General features: G+C 50.3%; 1 protein-coding gene across 9 annotated transcripts in view; it reads right to left on the bottom strand.

Moving 5' to 3' along the window:
• LOC135817249 (uncharacterized) overlaps positions 1-15,170 on the bottom strand; it is a 61,916-nt gene that overhangs the window by 18,696 nt on the left and 28,050 nt on the right. For all 9 annotated transcript variants that reach the window (XM_065330386.1, XM_065330385.1, XM_065330379.1 and 6 more), the window contains 4 exons: positions 13,346-13,705; positions 12,688-13,053; positions 11,026-11,385; positions 165-524 (listed from right to left, as the gene is read on the bottom strand). In XM_065330386.1, coding sequence (XP_065186458.1) covers positions 165-524; positions 11,026-11,385; positions 12,688-13,053; positions 13,346-13,705 — 1,446 coding nt within the window. The remainder of the gene's footprint in view (positions 1-164; positions 525-11,025; positions 11,386-12,687; positions 13,054-13,345; positions 13,706-15,170) is intronic.

Raw genomic sequence — 15,170 nt, forward strand, 5'->3', positions numbered from 1 at the left:
AGTAGATTTATCATTTTCTCTGTGCTGCGCCGATGAGTCCACAAAGGACGAAACAGTTCTGTCCGCAGATTCAGTAGATTTATTATGTAGCCAGTATTAGCCACAAAGCAAAGCAACTTCAGGATACAAATCCATGGTAAATGAACGAATCTCTGAAAACTTACTTGGATCGAGACCAGTACACCAGCACCATTCCGACAAACTGATAGAACCATCATCATTATAATCACAATAGTTCCATTGACTTTCTGCACAGGCTCGAGGATGAACATTGCGAACAGTATTGTTCATGAATACTCCAACTTCAGCACGGCTTAGCTTCCTGTCCATTGGAGCTACATCCAGCTCATCAAACATCCAGTAGATGGTTTGTTTGGCTGGTGTCTTGAGACGTGGTTCAGCTGTGGGGTCTCTGGGTTCATCACTTTCTGGAAGAGGTTCAGTATGGCCAGCTTCAGTGCGCTTCATTGTCATGTAGTTCAGAAGATTATGTTGGTAGAATGTCCTCTTGTCAGCTGGACAGGCTGGAAAGAAACAGAAAAGGGAGTAAAGAATGCATCGATTGAGTTAATGATATATCTCACTTCAACATTCACCCAGAAAGGTTCGTCAAAACACCCCGGAAGGCTTGGCCTGATTTAAGAAATCCAATCAAATGTCGCTTATTCAGTTGCGAGTCTTGCGAGTATGATTTTTATAGTGACTTAATAAGCTATTATATACTCAGGTAGGGGTGAAGCGGTTACCCTTTAAGGTTACAAACGGGTACCTGGCTTAACGAGCGGGTTATCGGGTACCCTTTAGCAGCCAATAGTAACAGTGGCTATATAATAGCCTTTCACATTTCGTACCAGGAGTACATGCAATGTCATGCAATTCACAGCAAGTACTCTACACCGCGACAAGCGCAGCATACACACTTACTGTGCTACATGCAAAACAGTCAAAATTGTCATAAGTAGCAGGATTGAACAACCAACATCACATTCAAACTGTACATCAAACTGTACAGCTATACAAGCCAGCTAATAATACCGTACTGTACCGTCGTACACGACTTAAGGAGGCTCCGAACAGTTGCGCAGCGCAGTGTAAAAAGGGCACCTCCGAAATCTGTTTTTTGCCGCGAGATTCGAAAAAATGTTGTGTTCCATGCGGAAACAAGCTGTTGTGTTCCGCAGGACTACACCACGCTAGTCCATAAACATTGAAAACTGTGATGGATCGTAACTACACACTGGGTTCTTCGTTATAACCAAAACGCAAACGTGCTATTAGTGAGTAAAAGCAAAGTGTAATCGACAGACGCTCTTCGTCTCACTTGGACTCTAACTCTCTAAACGTATTCTGACTTCTGGCTTGTGTAACTGAGTCCAAGCGACCAATATTATGCTATAGATGAATATCGCAGCACAACTGCAGCGTAGCTAAGGAAAGGTGAATTGCCTAGAGGCAAATGCATAGCTTGTCGCGATAGAACTGCGACCACATAGGTGCAAACTGACAATACTGAAACACCGGCGATGCCACAAAGTGTCTGGCGTGCCCACTACTAGTCTATTGACATGATCTATGGAAAGGCGCCTACACGTCTACCTCAAATGTCTAAGTACCGTGAAAATGGATGAATACAAACCAGCAAAGCGCCATAATGCTGTAGGGCATGCACATAGAATCGGTATGGCTCGTCTAGCCTGCAGTTACCTAAAGTACCATACATGCACAGAACAATGCATCCAATAGTCCGTGTCCAGACACACTATCTAATGTATAGTCAAGGAGAGCCTCGTGAACATCCTCCCCCTCGAATACGCGATGAGTTACCTCGCAGCGTATTCCACTACTACCTAGCTTACAATTGCATGTGTTGTACCTCTATCGGTCTAATCACTGCGTGGCAAAAAGATGTGGTAAACATAAAAATGATAACACTGTGGTGCTTATGTGATATGCCTGCAATGTATGCTGCATCTATTGAACTACTGCTTCTGTCTTACTTGTGTTACCACCATAACTGAATACGTACAGATCTAGCTGCCATCTTCTCTATGCATCTAGCGGGCAGATCTTGGTGATGGGACGGGTGATTCGCTTCCCGCCGACTTGCACCTCCACAACACGCACGTGACCATCTGGGCCCGGCTTGGTCTCCATGACGCGTCCGAGTGGCCAGTGCCCACGTGGTGCATCCGGTTGCAATACCAAGACGATGTCTCCTGCCGCCACGTCTCTCCGTTCTTTTAGCCACTCCCGTCTCGCGTTGAGAGTCGGCACCCACTCCTTGAGCCAGCGCCGCCAGAACTGCTTCACCACGTCTTGAACTTGCCGCCATCGCTGGTTGGGGTGGAAACCTGTGGTGTCTACGCTTTCTGGGGCGAACTGACCGCCCATCTGACCCGTCAGAAAGTGGTTCGGCGTTAGCGGCGAGCTGTCGTCAGGGCTGGCCGACTGGTACGTGAGCGGTCTGCTGTTCATAAGGCTTTCGGCGTTCGTGAGCGCAGTTGCCAGCATCTCATCCGTCAGGTCAGCATTGCCGAGAACTGCCTTGAGGGCGCGTTTCGCCGCCTTAACCATTACTTCGTGGACTCCGCCGAAATGCGGGGCTAGCGGCGGGTTGAATTTCCAAGCCACCCCACGGTTGGCCAGGGACTTGAAAACTGCGTCGTTATCCAGAGCCTCCACCAGTTCCCTCAGCTCACGATCGGCTGCCACGAAATTCGTCCCATTATCTGAAATGATCTCCAGCGGTTTTCCACGGCGCGCGACCATCCTTGAGAACGCGTTAAGAAACGAGCTGGCGTCGAGGCCGTAGCTCATCTCGAGGTGTACGGCTCGGGTTAGCAGGCAGGTGAAAACGCAGAGGTAACGTTTGGCTTGGCTGCGTCCTCGCCCTTGTTTCGTTAAGTATGGGCCGCCATAGTCTACCGAGGCTCTAGCGAAGGCTCTCAACGGTGTAGCGAGCCGGACCTTCGGCAACGGCGCCATAACTTGCTCTGCCGTCCTGGCTTTGCGACGTCGGCACACCATGCATTCAGCTTCCCACTGGCGTATCTCCTCTCGGGCAGACTCCAGCCAGAACCGTTCTGTCAATGCCGCGAGCGTCTCGTTCGTGCCACCATGCTGTCGCAGCTCGTGGTGGTGCTTCACGATTAGCGACGTAACTTCATGTTTCCGGGGTAGAATGATCGGGAAGCGCGTGCTGTACGGGAGCCAGTCAGCTAGGCGGGTGCGGCCGTCACAACGTAGTAGGCCATCCTCATCCAGTCGCGGACACATCTTTGCTAACCGCGATGCTGCTGGCAGAGTCTTCCCCTTCTTCAGTGCGCTGATGTCGTCACCAAATGCATCCTGCTGCGCTCCGTAGATGATGGCAAGTTCCGCCGCTTCCAACTCTTGGATGTTTAGCTCTCCGCTGACGCGGTCCCCTTGTCTGCAGTTATTGACGAACCGGTTGATCCATGCCTGAACTCTCACAAGTCTCGTCCAGTTGGAGTAGCGGCTTGGTTGCACGACGGTGATCTGCTGCGTCACGAATGCGCTCTCAGACGCCTGCACAGCTGCCTTGCGAACTTCCGGGTCGTCGCTCAACCCCGAAGTATCCTTTAGCTCCGTGGCTGGCCAGGTTGAGCCGTTGCTCAAAAACGCCGGTCCTTACCACCATAGGTCTGCGTTGACCAGGTCGTTGACGCAAGCTCCTCGTGATGCCAGGTCAGCTGGGTTCTGTCCCGTAGGGACGTAGCGCCACTGTCGCGGTGCGGTACGCTGCTGGATGTAGCTGACGCGATTCGCGACGAATGGTTTGAACCGCCGACTGTAGCTACGAATCCAGTGGAGGACCGTCGTGCTATCGCTCCAGAAGGTGACAGTACTAAGTGGCACGTCGAGCACTTTACTCATTCGAGTGGCAACCTGATGGCCGAGAACTGCCGCCATGAGCTCGAGCCGGGGAATGCTGGTAGCGGCGGTGGGCGCGACACGACTCTTCGACACGAGGAATCTGCACTCCGCTGTTCCATCTTCGCGCACACTTCTCGCATACAGAACAACTCCATAGGCTTCGCTGGACGCATCGCAGAATGCATGCAGCTCGAGCTTGCCGGTCGATGCTTCAAATTGACGCGGGACTCGGACGTTGCTGAGCTCGCTCAACTCTTGGAACCATTGCTGGGCTTTATCAACTATCGCGTCGGGAAGTTGCTCGTCCCAGTCGACGCCACTCATCCAGCATTCCTGCATCAGCATCTTGCCTCGAACGACGAACGGCGATATGAAGCCGAGTGGGTCGAATACGGCTGCTGTCCGCTGCAAGAGGTAGCGCTTTGTGATACGCTTGGGCAGATCCGGTTGCTGCACGCGGAACGTGAACTCGTCATCGAGGGCAGACCATGTCACTCCGAGCGTTTTTACCGATGGTAGGTCTCCCACCGTCAGGTCGACATCCGCTGCGCGTTCTTCTTCTGGGATCGTACTCAGCAACGCAGTCGAGTTGGATAACCACTTTCTCGGTCGCATGCTTGCCTTCCCCCACAGCTCCATTAGGTCGTCATGGAGCTTGGTACCGTCGGCGACCGTGGCAGTACTGTCCATCGTATCGTCCATGTACGTACTGTCCAGGATGGCCTCTGCTGCTGATCGGTGGGTATCGACGCTTGCGTCCGCGACTTGGCGGGCGACATACTGAGCCAAGAATGGCGACGCGTTTACACCGAAGACTAAGCGGTTGAACTGGTACTTCTTGACCGGACCATCGGAGGCCGGGTCCTGCCACAAAAAGCGGTGGTACGGCCTGTCCTCGGGGCGTATTGAAACTTGCAGATACATCTCTGCTACGTCGCAGGCAACGGCGATGGGCTTTCTTCGGAACCGGGTGAGAACATCGCAAAGGTCTCGCTGCAACTTCGGGCCGGCGTGGATGGCGTCGTTAAGTGAGATGCCGTGGTAGGAGGCGGCTGCGTCAAACACAATCCGGACCTTAGTTGTCGTCTTCTGTGGCCGCACAATGGCGAAGTGTGGCAGATACCAGCATTGGTCGGTAGGCGCTTCGTCAGTGACGTCGGTGATATATCCTTTCTCGAGGTAATCTTGGATCACTCTGGCGTATGCTCGGGCTACTTGCGGTTCACGTTGCAGTCGTCGACGTGTTGACTCCAGCCGCTTAGTCGCCATATCAACGTTGTTGACTAACTCCGCCTTACGACTGTTCCATGGTATCGATACTTCATACCGGCCGTCTACTAGCCGCGTGGAGTCTTCCACTAATTTCACCGCTGCGGCCTCGTCTGCCGATGTTGGTCCTGGAGCCGCATTGTCCGTCTCGACGCCACAGCTGTCGACCTTCCAGAACTGTTGCAGGGCTTGCTCGACTCCTGCAATTGACTTGTCTCCACCGACGTAGTACGAACGGTTGGGCTGTGGGCCCTGCGTCTGCTTGGAGTTGGGTGCTCTGAGCTTCCCTACGCAGGTCCATCCGAGCGGTGTTAACCTAGCGACGGGTTGCCCAGGTTCACCAATGACGTCACGCGTCGATACGTGCAGCTGGACTTGGTCACTGCCGATCAGCATATCTACAGTGTCGTGTTCTCCCACCGCTGGGAACGGAATCTCCCTCAGGTGCGGGTAGTTACTAGCCTCTTCTAGCCAGTCGACTGCGCGAAGGTCGCCAGTCACGGATTTGTCGGTGGTGTACGCCGTGATCGTCTGCTTCAAGTTGCCATCAACACTCCTCAGCTCGATGTCTACTGGCATAGTCTCGAACGTCTCCAGTTTGCCATTGAGCGTGCTGACCGTCGTCCGTTGGCGTTTGCCACTCAACCCGAGTCGAGTGGCGATACTAGTGTGCACATACGTCACAGTGCTGGCATCGTCCAGCAAAGCGTTGACAGTCACTGACTGCTGACCGTTGCACAGTGTCACCGGGATTGTCCGTAGAGCTACACGGTCCGTCCGGCGCCCTTGTGCCACATGTGTCGCTGCTTCTGGCTCCCCCTCTGTGACAGTCGTGACCAGTGATGTCTGGGGTGCGGGCTTCTCAGCTTCCGGAGTTGGCTGTGCGCCGCCGGTAACATTGCTGCCATGGAGCAGCGGGTGGTGATGTTTGATGCATCCACTAACCGGGCACTCACGATCACGGGGGCAGTCCTTGCCAGCATGGCCACTGCCCAAGCACCGGAAGCACGCGTTGCTCTGCTTGGCGAGCCGCCAACGCTGATTGACCGACATGACCTTAAATGCCGCACACTTCCACAGGGGATGTGCGCCTTTGCATACTGCACAGTTGACGTCGCTCTTCTGTTGAGCATGATATGCGTGGTTGCGACTAGGCGGAGCACTACGCCTCTGGAACCGGTTATCTCGGGGTGGTTGCTGCTGTTGGGGCGTGGTTTTTACTGCTACGCCGCTCACCGTTTCTGCCGAGATCATCATTAGCTCTGATTCTACTCGTGCCCATTCGAGCAGGGCTTCGACGGACTCTTCTACTTGCCGATCATACCGCCATCGATGGTACTGTGCAAGCACACGTTCGTCGAACTTACGGAGGAGCTTCTGGTAGAACGTACCAGCCTCCAGTTCTGCGGCCCGGCCGCTGTCTTTCAGGTTGATGACTACTACCTCGAGGAGCTCCGTGAATTTCTCGAACTCGGACGCTCTGTTGTAGCCAACCTTACCGAACTGCTCGATTTCTTCTACGTGGATCGCGACACGCCTGCGTTCTCCGCCATACTTCCTGACCAGTAGCGCTTTGGCGGCCTCGTACGCAGCAGGGGAATAGCCTAAGCTATCGATGGAGTCCAGTGGGTCGCCGACTAGGTACTGCCTGAGTTGCAGTAGCTTGTACTCTGGTGCTGCCGGACATGCGTCTATGCATGCCATGAACGCCGCACGCCAAGACTCGAATTTTCTTTTGTCGCCGTTGAATGTCGGAATGCCGATCTGCTTCAGCTGACGCCATGGTTCCGGTTGGTGAGGTGCCGTCAGTGCACTCTGCGGTTGTGGCATGGTGGTGGACTCTGCAGCAGGTAAGGCTAGACCATGCTGAGTTGTCATGCTTGGTGTCTGTGCGACCATTTGTGGGACGTTGCTATAGGTTGCATAGCTAGGCTGCGTGATGTTGTTGCCTGTCCACATAGGTTGCTGTGTTCCATACTGGTTGGGACTACTGAATTGCATACTTGGCATGGCACTGTAGCTGTTAGCACCATAACTACTACTGCTGTATATGTAGCTTGCACTAGCAGATGCAGGATTCGCACTAGGGGTAGGGTAGATCCTTGGCATAGAAAATGCACTTGCACTGGTCAAGTGCTGCCGAGTGGCAGGCTGTGAATGCGTCGACCTCACTTTCGATGCCTGCGATGCGTGGGCTGCGATGCCCTGACTTGCCTGATGCTGCCTGCCCGCGGCAGGCCGACTTGCACTGCTAGATTGTGCACTATACGAAGTGCTCGCGGTCGCACGTGTTGTGACTTCTGCTGCACCGCGTGGTTGGCGCGGAGCTTGCGTCTTCGTAGCGGATGTTGCACTTGAGGCGGTCGGCGCCACCACGAGTCCTGCAACTGACGAGGTTTGCGGTACGACACACGAACTCGTGGCGGGTGGCGGAGCTGCCACTGCTGTCTGCGTGACCTGCGGGACTTCTCTCTGAGACTGCTGTTCGTGCTCTGAGGAGATTTGGATTTCTTTCGTTTGATCTCCCCCATCCGCGCTCAGGCCGGTTGGCGTTCGCCTTTCATCACTAGCTTGCGGCCATCCCTGAACTGGTGCGTGGTGCTCCTCGTGAATGGCGGCAGCTACGTTCACGGCATCTCGGGGTCCCTGAATGGATAAATCACTCAGGCTCTGCGAAAGCTGACGCGAGTTCAGCGATCGTCTCTGTAACGGTAAATACGGGCTAGCCCCACGTGTGCGTGCGTCGTATCTACTATCTTGAAACTGAATTGACCTTTCGTCATGCGAACTATCGTGAGGTGCTGCATACAGCGTCCTAGATCTAGGGACAGGGTCTTCTACTGCGCCTCTGCCATACTCAACAATCATGGCCGATGCCTCTGCATATTCTTCTTGCAACTTCTCAAGTTCTCTCAACATCTTCTCTGCCTGACTATTGTTATCCTCCGTGGTGTAAACACTAACGAGCTCGGCAATTACGGATGCAGCTCGTTCGTAACACTCAGTCAACACGGGTGAGCTTGCTACCTGATCAAATGACAACTCACCGGAACTGACCCGACGGAGATCGACGATCAGGGTCCTTCTCGCGTTGGTGAAGTCCGACTTCACTTGCACTTTCAGCGCTCTGAGTTTGCCTGAGTCCAGGGCGACCGCCTCTGGTTCACTATCCGAAAGTGACGTACCAGACGCTTGCGATGCCACCTCCTGCTCCGCATCCTCCATGCCTGCAGTGCTCCGATTTTCGGTATCGGACGTGCTCATGACTACAGTTCTCTCTGTAATCAACTTCTACGAAACGCGATCAACCATCCTCTGCTACCATTAATGTTCCGCAGGACTACACCACGCTAGTCCATAAACATTGAAAACTGTGATGGATCGTAACTACACACTGGGTTCTTCGTTATAACCAAAACGCAAACGTGCTATTAGTGAGTAAAAGCAAAGTGTAATCGACAGACGCTCTTCGTCTCACTTGGACTCTAACTCTCTAAACGTATTCTGACTTCTGGCTTGTGTAACTGAGTCCAAGCGACCAATATTATGCTATAGATGAATATCGCAGCACAACTGCAGCGTAGCTAAGGAAAGGTGAATTGCCTAGAGGCAAATGCATAGCTTGTCGCGATAGAACTGCGACCACATAGGTGCAAACTGACAATACTGAAACACCGGCGATGCCACAAAGTGTCTGGCGTGCCCACTACTAGTCTATTGACATGATCTATGGAAAGGCGCCTACACGTCTACCTCAAATGTCTAAGTACCGTGAAAATGGATGAATACAAACCAGCAAAGCGCCATAATGCTGTAGGGCATGCACATAGAATCGGTATGGCTCGTCTAGCCTGCAGTTACCTAAAGTACCATACATGCACAGAACAATGCATCCAATAGTCCGTGTCCAGACACACTATCTAATGTATAGTCAAGGAGAGCCTCGTGAACATGTTGAGTGTTGTTCAGAAAAAAGTTTTTTGATTTCTCTGTGCCCGCAGTTGTTCCAGGATGTAGTTCTACTCGTTGCAGTGTTTCTGTAGCCGTGGCTGTTTCTACGCTGGAAAGAATCACTGGCCATGGGTAATGCAAAACAAAGGCAGTTCCTACGCTGCTTGATTTTTCTGTGAAAACTTTGTTGAAGCGGTACGATGTGGCCACGAAGAACAAATAATTATATTACTGACGAAGAAGGGTGAGAGAAGCAGGCTGAAGTCAGTGAAGACATCGATGTCGAACGTAGTGATACTAGTACTGGTACTGGAATTTAGCATGGACTACCTGTGGAGCGTGAAGTGGCTGCCCACTCGCTGGTAAGTGGACCCACTTGCAGCTCCAGTCGCACGAGTACCGTTTGAAACTTTCTGTGGATCCTAGAGTATCCTGAGCTCAGTGGACGACGCATCTCAGAGCTGCTGAACTTGGGCTACTGTCCCTGTAGGAATGAGGTTCGTGTCAACCACTGTACTGCACTGATGGTGTAAGGAAAACGCTGGCTTTACAGTACAGGAGTTGCATGTGAATGTGCATTTGTGAACCGTATTTGAGACACAAAAAGAATTGCCGAGAGAGCATGACAGTACACTACATGTATATCGTATGTGTGGACGCCAGCGTGTGTAGATGCATATTGCCCTTCATGCGATGTTTTTCTGGAGTCTGCTGCTATCAACGCAAGTGACAACCAGCAAATGCATGCCCAGTGCAGTGGCTGGTCTTCATGCTTTTATTTACACTAAGTCCTACTATGGACTAGTAGTGTTACAATGATGCGTGCACGAGAGTGCGTGCGTGTGGGTGGGTGTTTATGTGCATGCGCACGCACGCGTGTGAGTGTTTAGTGTGCCTGATTTTGAATGCCTGCTTTCACATTATTCATGTGCCAGTTTCATGGTCGAGGTTGTTATGAAACCTCGCTGCCTTACATGCACATGTACACTACTCGTATATCAATGTGCTAGGACTGAAGGCTACATGACATACATGTAATGATACATGTACCTTTCCAAGCACAGACTGTCTGGTATGTCCAAAGGAGGTTGCAGCATGAAAATAACTTCTTCTAAAATAATATTACCATACTACCATGTCATTGGTAGTGATATTTAGTCAAGAAGGCAAGAATGGTCAGATTTTCTAAAAATGCTATTTTCAGAATTGGCCTAAAAATACCATATTTTGATACCTATATTGTTTGGTAGGGGCCTAAAGTGCCTGGTGACACCATCAAAACTGTCCATTAGCGGTTTCCTTGGGGCTCAAGGATCACAGAAAGCCACAAAAATCAATATGTCCATGGACAAAATGTTGCAGGCTGAACCATTTCACAATTCAGCACCCGATGGAAATTTCGGTACCCGTAATTTCGAAAAAGTGGCTCGCCAAGAGCAAAACCAAGACACAGTCTATCTTGTGTAGCCAAGATACCTCCAAATGTGGTTCTTAAACATATGATGAAGAAAATGCTTAGTATCCTCCTTCCAGGAGGCTTCTTTGGGTCAAAAACCAAAAACATTTACCATTTTTTTGCCGAAAATCAAGAAATTGTACACTAACTAAATACACCAGAATACCTCTTATATGCCTGGTGACCCTACCTAAAAACTATACCAAATTTGAGAAGAGACATCACTCCACCATTCTATGCATAAAAAACAGGGTGTCCATGGACCTTTTATTTTTACTTCTTTAGGTGGGAGCCTCCTTAACGGGTACTCGACTGCTAACTGATCAGCAGCTAAACAGATGGGTACCCAGGTACCGGGATCACCCTTTTCACCCCTAAAGTTATAACTGGAGAACAATGACACCATTCTGAAATGTGAGAAAGGAAAACATACAATCCAAACGAAGACTTACTTGGATCTAGTCCAGTACACCAGCACCACTCTGATAGACTAATGGATCCATCATTGTTGTAATCACACCGACTCCAGTGATCCTGGGCACAAGCACGCGGACCAACTTCACGATCTACTTCAGAAAAGAATGAACCTGCTTCGGCACGACTTAGCTTCCTGTTCATTGGAGCTACATCCAGCTCATCAAACATCCAGTAGATTGTGATCTTGGCTGGTGTCTTGAGACGTGGTTCAGCTGTGGGGTCTGGAGTGCTTTCCGGTTCAGGTGATGGCTCAACATGACCTGATTCTTGACGCTTCAAAGACATGAACTGAACGAGGTTGGCTTGGAAGTGTCTTTCCTTTTCTGGGCTGCATTCTGCAGATAAGAAGGTAAAAATACAGAAGAAAAGCCTACTAGATGACAGAAAAGCTGAACATTCATGCAAGTGCTGCTAACACACATTAGCATCCCCCCACCTCACAACAGAGCAACCGAGTTTTGCATTAAGCTGGGAGTGCCGATTCGAGCAACTGGTATAATGGCTCGCAGCTGAGCCAGCAAATGACTCCGCTTGGAGCAGGCGAATGACTCCGCATGGAGCCGGCAAATGACTCCGCATGGAGCCGGCAAATGACTCCGCATGGAGCCGGCAAATGACTCCGCATGGAGCCGGCAAATGACTCCGCATGGAGCAGGCGAATGACTCCGCATGGAGCCGGCAAATGACTCCGCATGGAGCCGGCGAATGACTCCGCATGGAGCCGGCAATTGACTCCGCATGGAGCCGGCAATTGACTCCGCATGGAGCCGCCGAATGACTCCGCATGGAGCCGCCGAATTACTCCGCATGGAGCCGCCAATTACTCCGCATGGAGCCGCCGAATGACTCTGCATGGAGCCGCCAATGCCTCCGCATGGAGCCGGCAATGACTCTGAATAGAGCCACCAAATGCTAGATATATAGAGATGCATAACCAGTTGAGAGCATATATTCTCATGGACTATACAGATACCATCATGTGTGCGCCAGAAACATGAGTTGAGCTAGTGGGTGGGAGGGTGGGAAGGAAATTGTTTTGGGAACACCTGTTCCGCAAGTTGCACGCTCGAAAGTCCAAACAGCAATGACATGAAAGAGACATTGTACAGGATTTTGAAGGGCGCGTGCCCACGTGACTCGCGCATGCGTGCAGGTTGGGCCAGCTCGCTGGGCTGCTGCTAACTCGCGTTAGCATGCTAACGCTCATTCTAAGTAATGAATATAGCGAATATAAGTTGATACAAAAATGCAATCGAAGCGTGCGGCATACACGCTTAGGTTGCAGTTTGGTGAAGTAGAGAAATAAAAAGCTACCACGAAGGAACTAGAAGGTATCGTGCTACTCAATGAAATCTGATCAAGTAAGGCAATGCCACACTCTGTACTAGTATTGTGCGGCCCTAGACCTGCAAACACTGGGATGTGAACTGGTACAAGGCACTAACTTGACTCACGAGATTGGATTTCATGGAGCAGCAGTGTATATCAATAATTTTGGAAACAAGTTCATATGGCAGCATTACATGCCTAATGTCGTCCAATGAACACGATTTGAAGGGAACTGTGACTCAGCTGCAATACGTCCAACCACACAATGAGATCATGCTTGGCCACATTTCCTGCTGGATAAATCTTACCATTGTCAAGTCCAGAGCACCAGCACCATTCCGACAGAGAAATCATTCCATCCTTATTATAATCACAGTACTCCTGCAGTGTCTCTGCACATGCACGAGGATCCACTTCACGAACAACTTCACTCCTGAATGATGATATCTCATTCTCACTCAGTTGTCTGTCCATAGGGGCTACATCTAGTTCATCAAACTGCCAGTAGATGGCTACTTTGGCTGGTGTATTCAAACGGGGCTCAACTGCTGGATCACGCTCACTACTATCTGATGTTGTCTCTGGTTCAGGAGTTACATTTGCTTCCGATCTCTTCTTCTTGATGAACTGAAGCATCTTGTGTTGGAAGAACTGACGCTTGTCAGCTGGGCAAGCTGAACACACAAATGCGCACACCAGGAAGAATGTTGGTAGGTTTGCGGGACTGAGAGTTTTGGCGTACAGTACTGGACAAAGAAACCCAGCCTCAAGAATAAACTAGCGCCGGGGCTGTACAGCCCTAGCACTACAAATACTGTTCTGTGCACTCAAACACCACGCTGCTTTATTCATAAGGTTGGATTTCTCTGCCCAGCACTGTACATGTATCATATACTGAGTAGCCACAAAGCAACACAACTTCAGAACACAAATCCATGGTAAATGAACGAATCTCTGAAAACTTACTTGGATCAAGACCAGTACACCAGCACCATTCCGACAAACTGATAGAACCATCATCATTATAATCACAATAGTTCCACTGACTTTCTGCACAGGCACGAGGATGAACATTGCGAACAGTATTATTCATGAATACTCCAACTTCAGCACGGCTTAGCTTCCTGTCCATTGGAGCTACATCCAGTTCATCAAACATCCAGTAGATGGTTTGTTTGGCTGGTGTCTTGAGACGTGGTTCAGCTGTGGGATCTCTGGGTTCATCACTTTCTGGAAGAGGCTCAGTATGGCCAGCTTCAGTACGCTTCATTGTCATGTAGTTCAGGAGATTATGTTGGTAGAATGTCCTCTTGTCAGCTGGACAGGCTGGAAAGAAACAGAAAAGGGAGTAAAGAATGCATAGCCAGAGTTTACTTCCTCCGTTAACAAAAACTTCGTGATGGATTTTGATGGATATGAAAACGCTTAGAACAGGTCAAGAACAGTTTGTGTCAACTGCAAATCACTGGACGAAGGCAGTTCAGCCTATGTACAGCGTATTTACAAGAGAAACTGTTGGCGATATAAGCAGAGACTTCAGTTTGCGTCGCTTTCGCTGGACTCATTTTTGACCCTGCGTCGTTGTCGTCATCTGCTAGCTGCTGCACACGAGTTGTCATCTCTCTCGAGTCGTTGTTCAGCTCGTTTCAGCCTTGCCTCGCCTTCTTTGATCACACTCCGCTGATCTTGATGTCGCCGTTGTTCAAGTAAGTAGTTGGCTTTCAAGCTGCGTGATCCGCCACGGTGGCGATAACTCGTTTCCACCAGGGAGTCGTACAAATATTTTACGACTCCCTGGTTCATCTTCGCTCTCCAGAAATCCGCGAAACGAGGACTAAAGGCATAGCCAAACTGATTCCATTTTCTCTGATGGATACCCCTGCCAGCACTGAACGGCAGTGGCTAGCAAATCCAGTCGACTTTCTTGAGCCATGAGACTCGCGCCGGGTTGCAGACTTCTGAAAGAATGCATGGTCATCAACATTCGCATCTGGGCTTTGCACAGGTTGAACAAGAACTTGAATTCAGAATTATTTCATTGCGCCGTGCGATTGAAGCAGCTCCTTGTTCACTCGCTCATTGTGTAGGATCGCTGCTCCGTTCCATCGCTCTCTATAACTCTCTAAGTCAGTGCTAGATTAGTAGAGAGGCCAAGCAGCGCATTATCCCCTCGGAGAAGTGGTATTTCGGTTTCGCTCGCCATGACTGTCATCACCTATGTTGCCACAACGCAACCATCGATTCCGCTCGGCTTGTTGTGAAAGGTCGCTTTCCTTGCATCGTACCTTTTTCATGGCATGCAAGAGAAGGCCGAGAAAGTGATCGCGACTCATTTCACGGCAGTTTGTGTGCAAAGGAGTCCCTCAAAAATCCATCACGAAGTTTTTGTTAACGGAGGAAGTATGATTTATCGCTCTAACATTACATCACCCAGAAAGGTTTGTCAAAACACCCAGAAGGCTTGGCCTCATTCCGACATGAAAACGGAAACCCCTCCCTATAAAAACCGGACTACTGTAAATATACAAATTTTCGGCAGCTATTTAATTTCGGCTATATTCGGCACCGACCCAAAACGCCTAAATTAAAACGCCGATGAAATTTTTCACAGCATCTGTCGCACTATACTATGCCCTCTACCCCACGCCGAAAATAAATCGCCGCCGAAATGTCAAAAATCGTAAAGTGCCGAAATTTTGCAGCGCCGAAATCTTGTATATTTACAGTATTTAATGAAGGGAAACGCCAGGAATAGGATCAAAGGACAGCAACTAGAAATCCAGCCAAATGC

Source organism: Sycon ciliatum, chromosome 5, assembly GCF_964019385.1.
Source record: "Sycon ciliatum chromosome 5, ocSycCili1.1, whole genome shotgun sequence".
Lineage (NCBI taxonomy): Eukaryota > Metazoa > Porifera > Calcarea > Leucosolenida > Sycettidae > Sycon > Sycon ciliatum.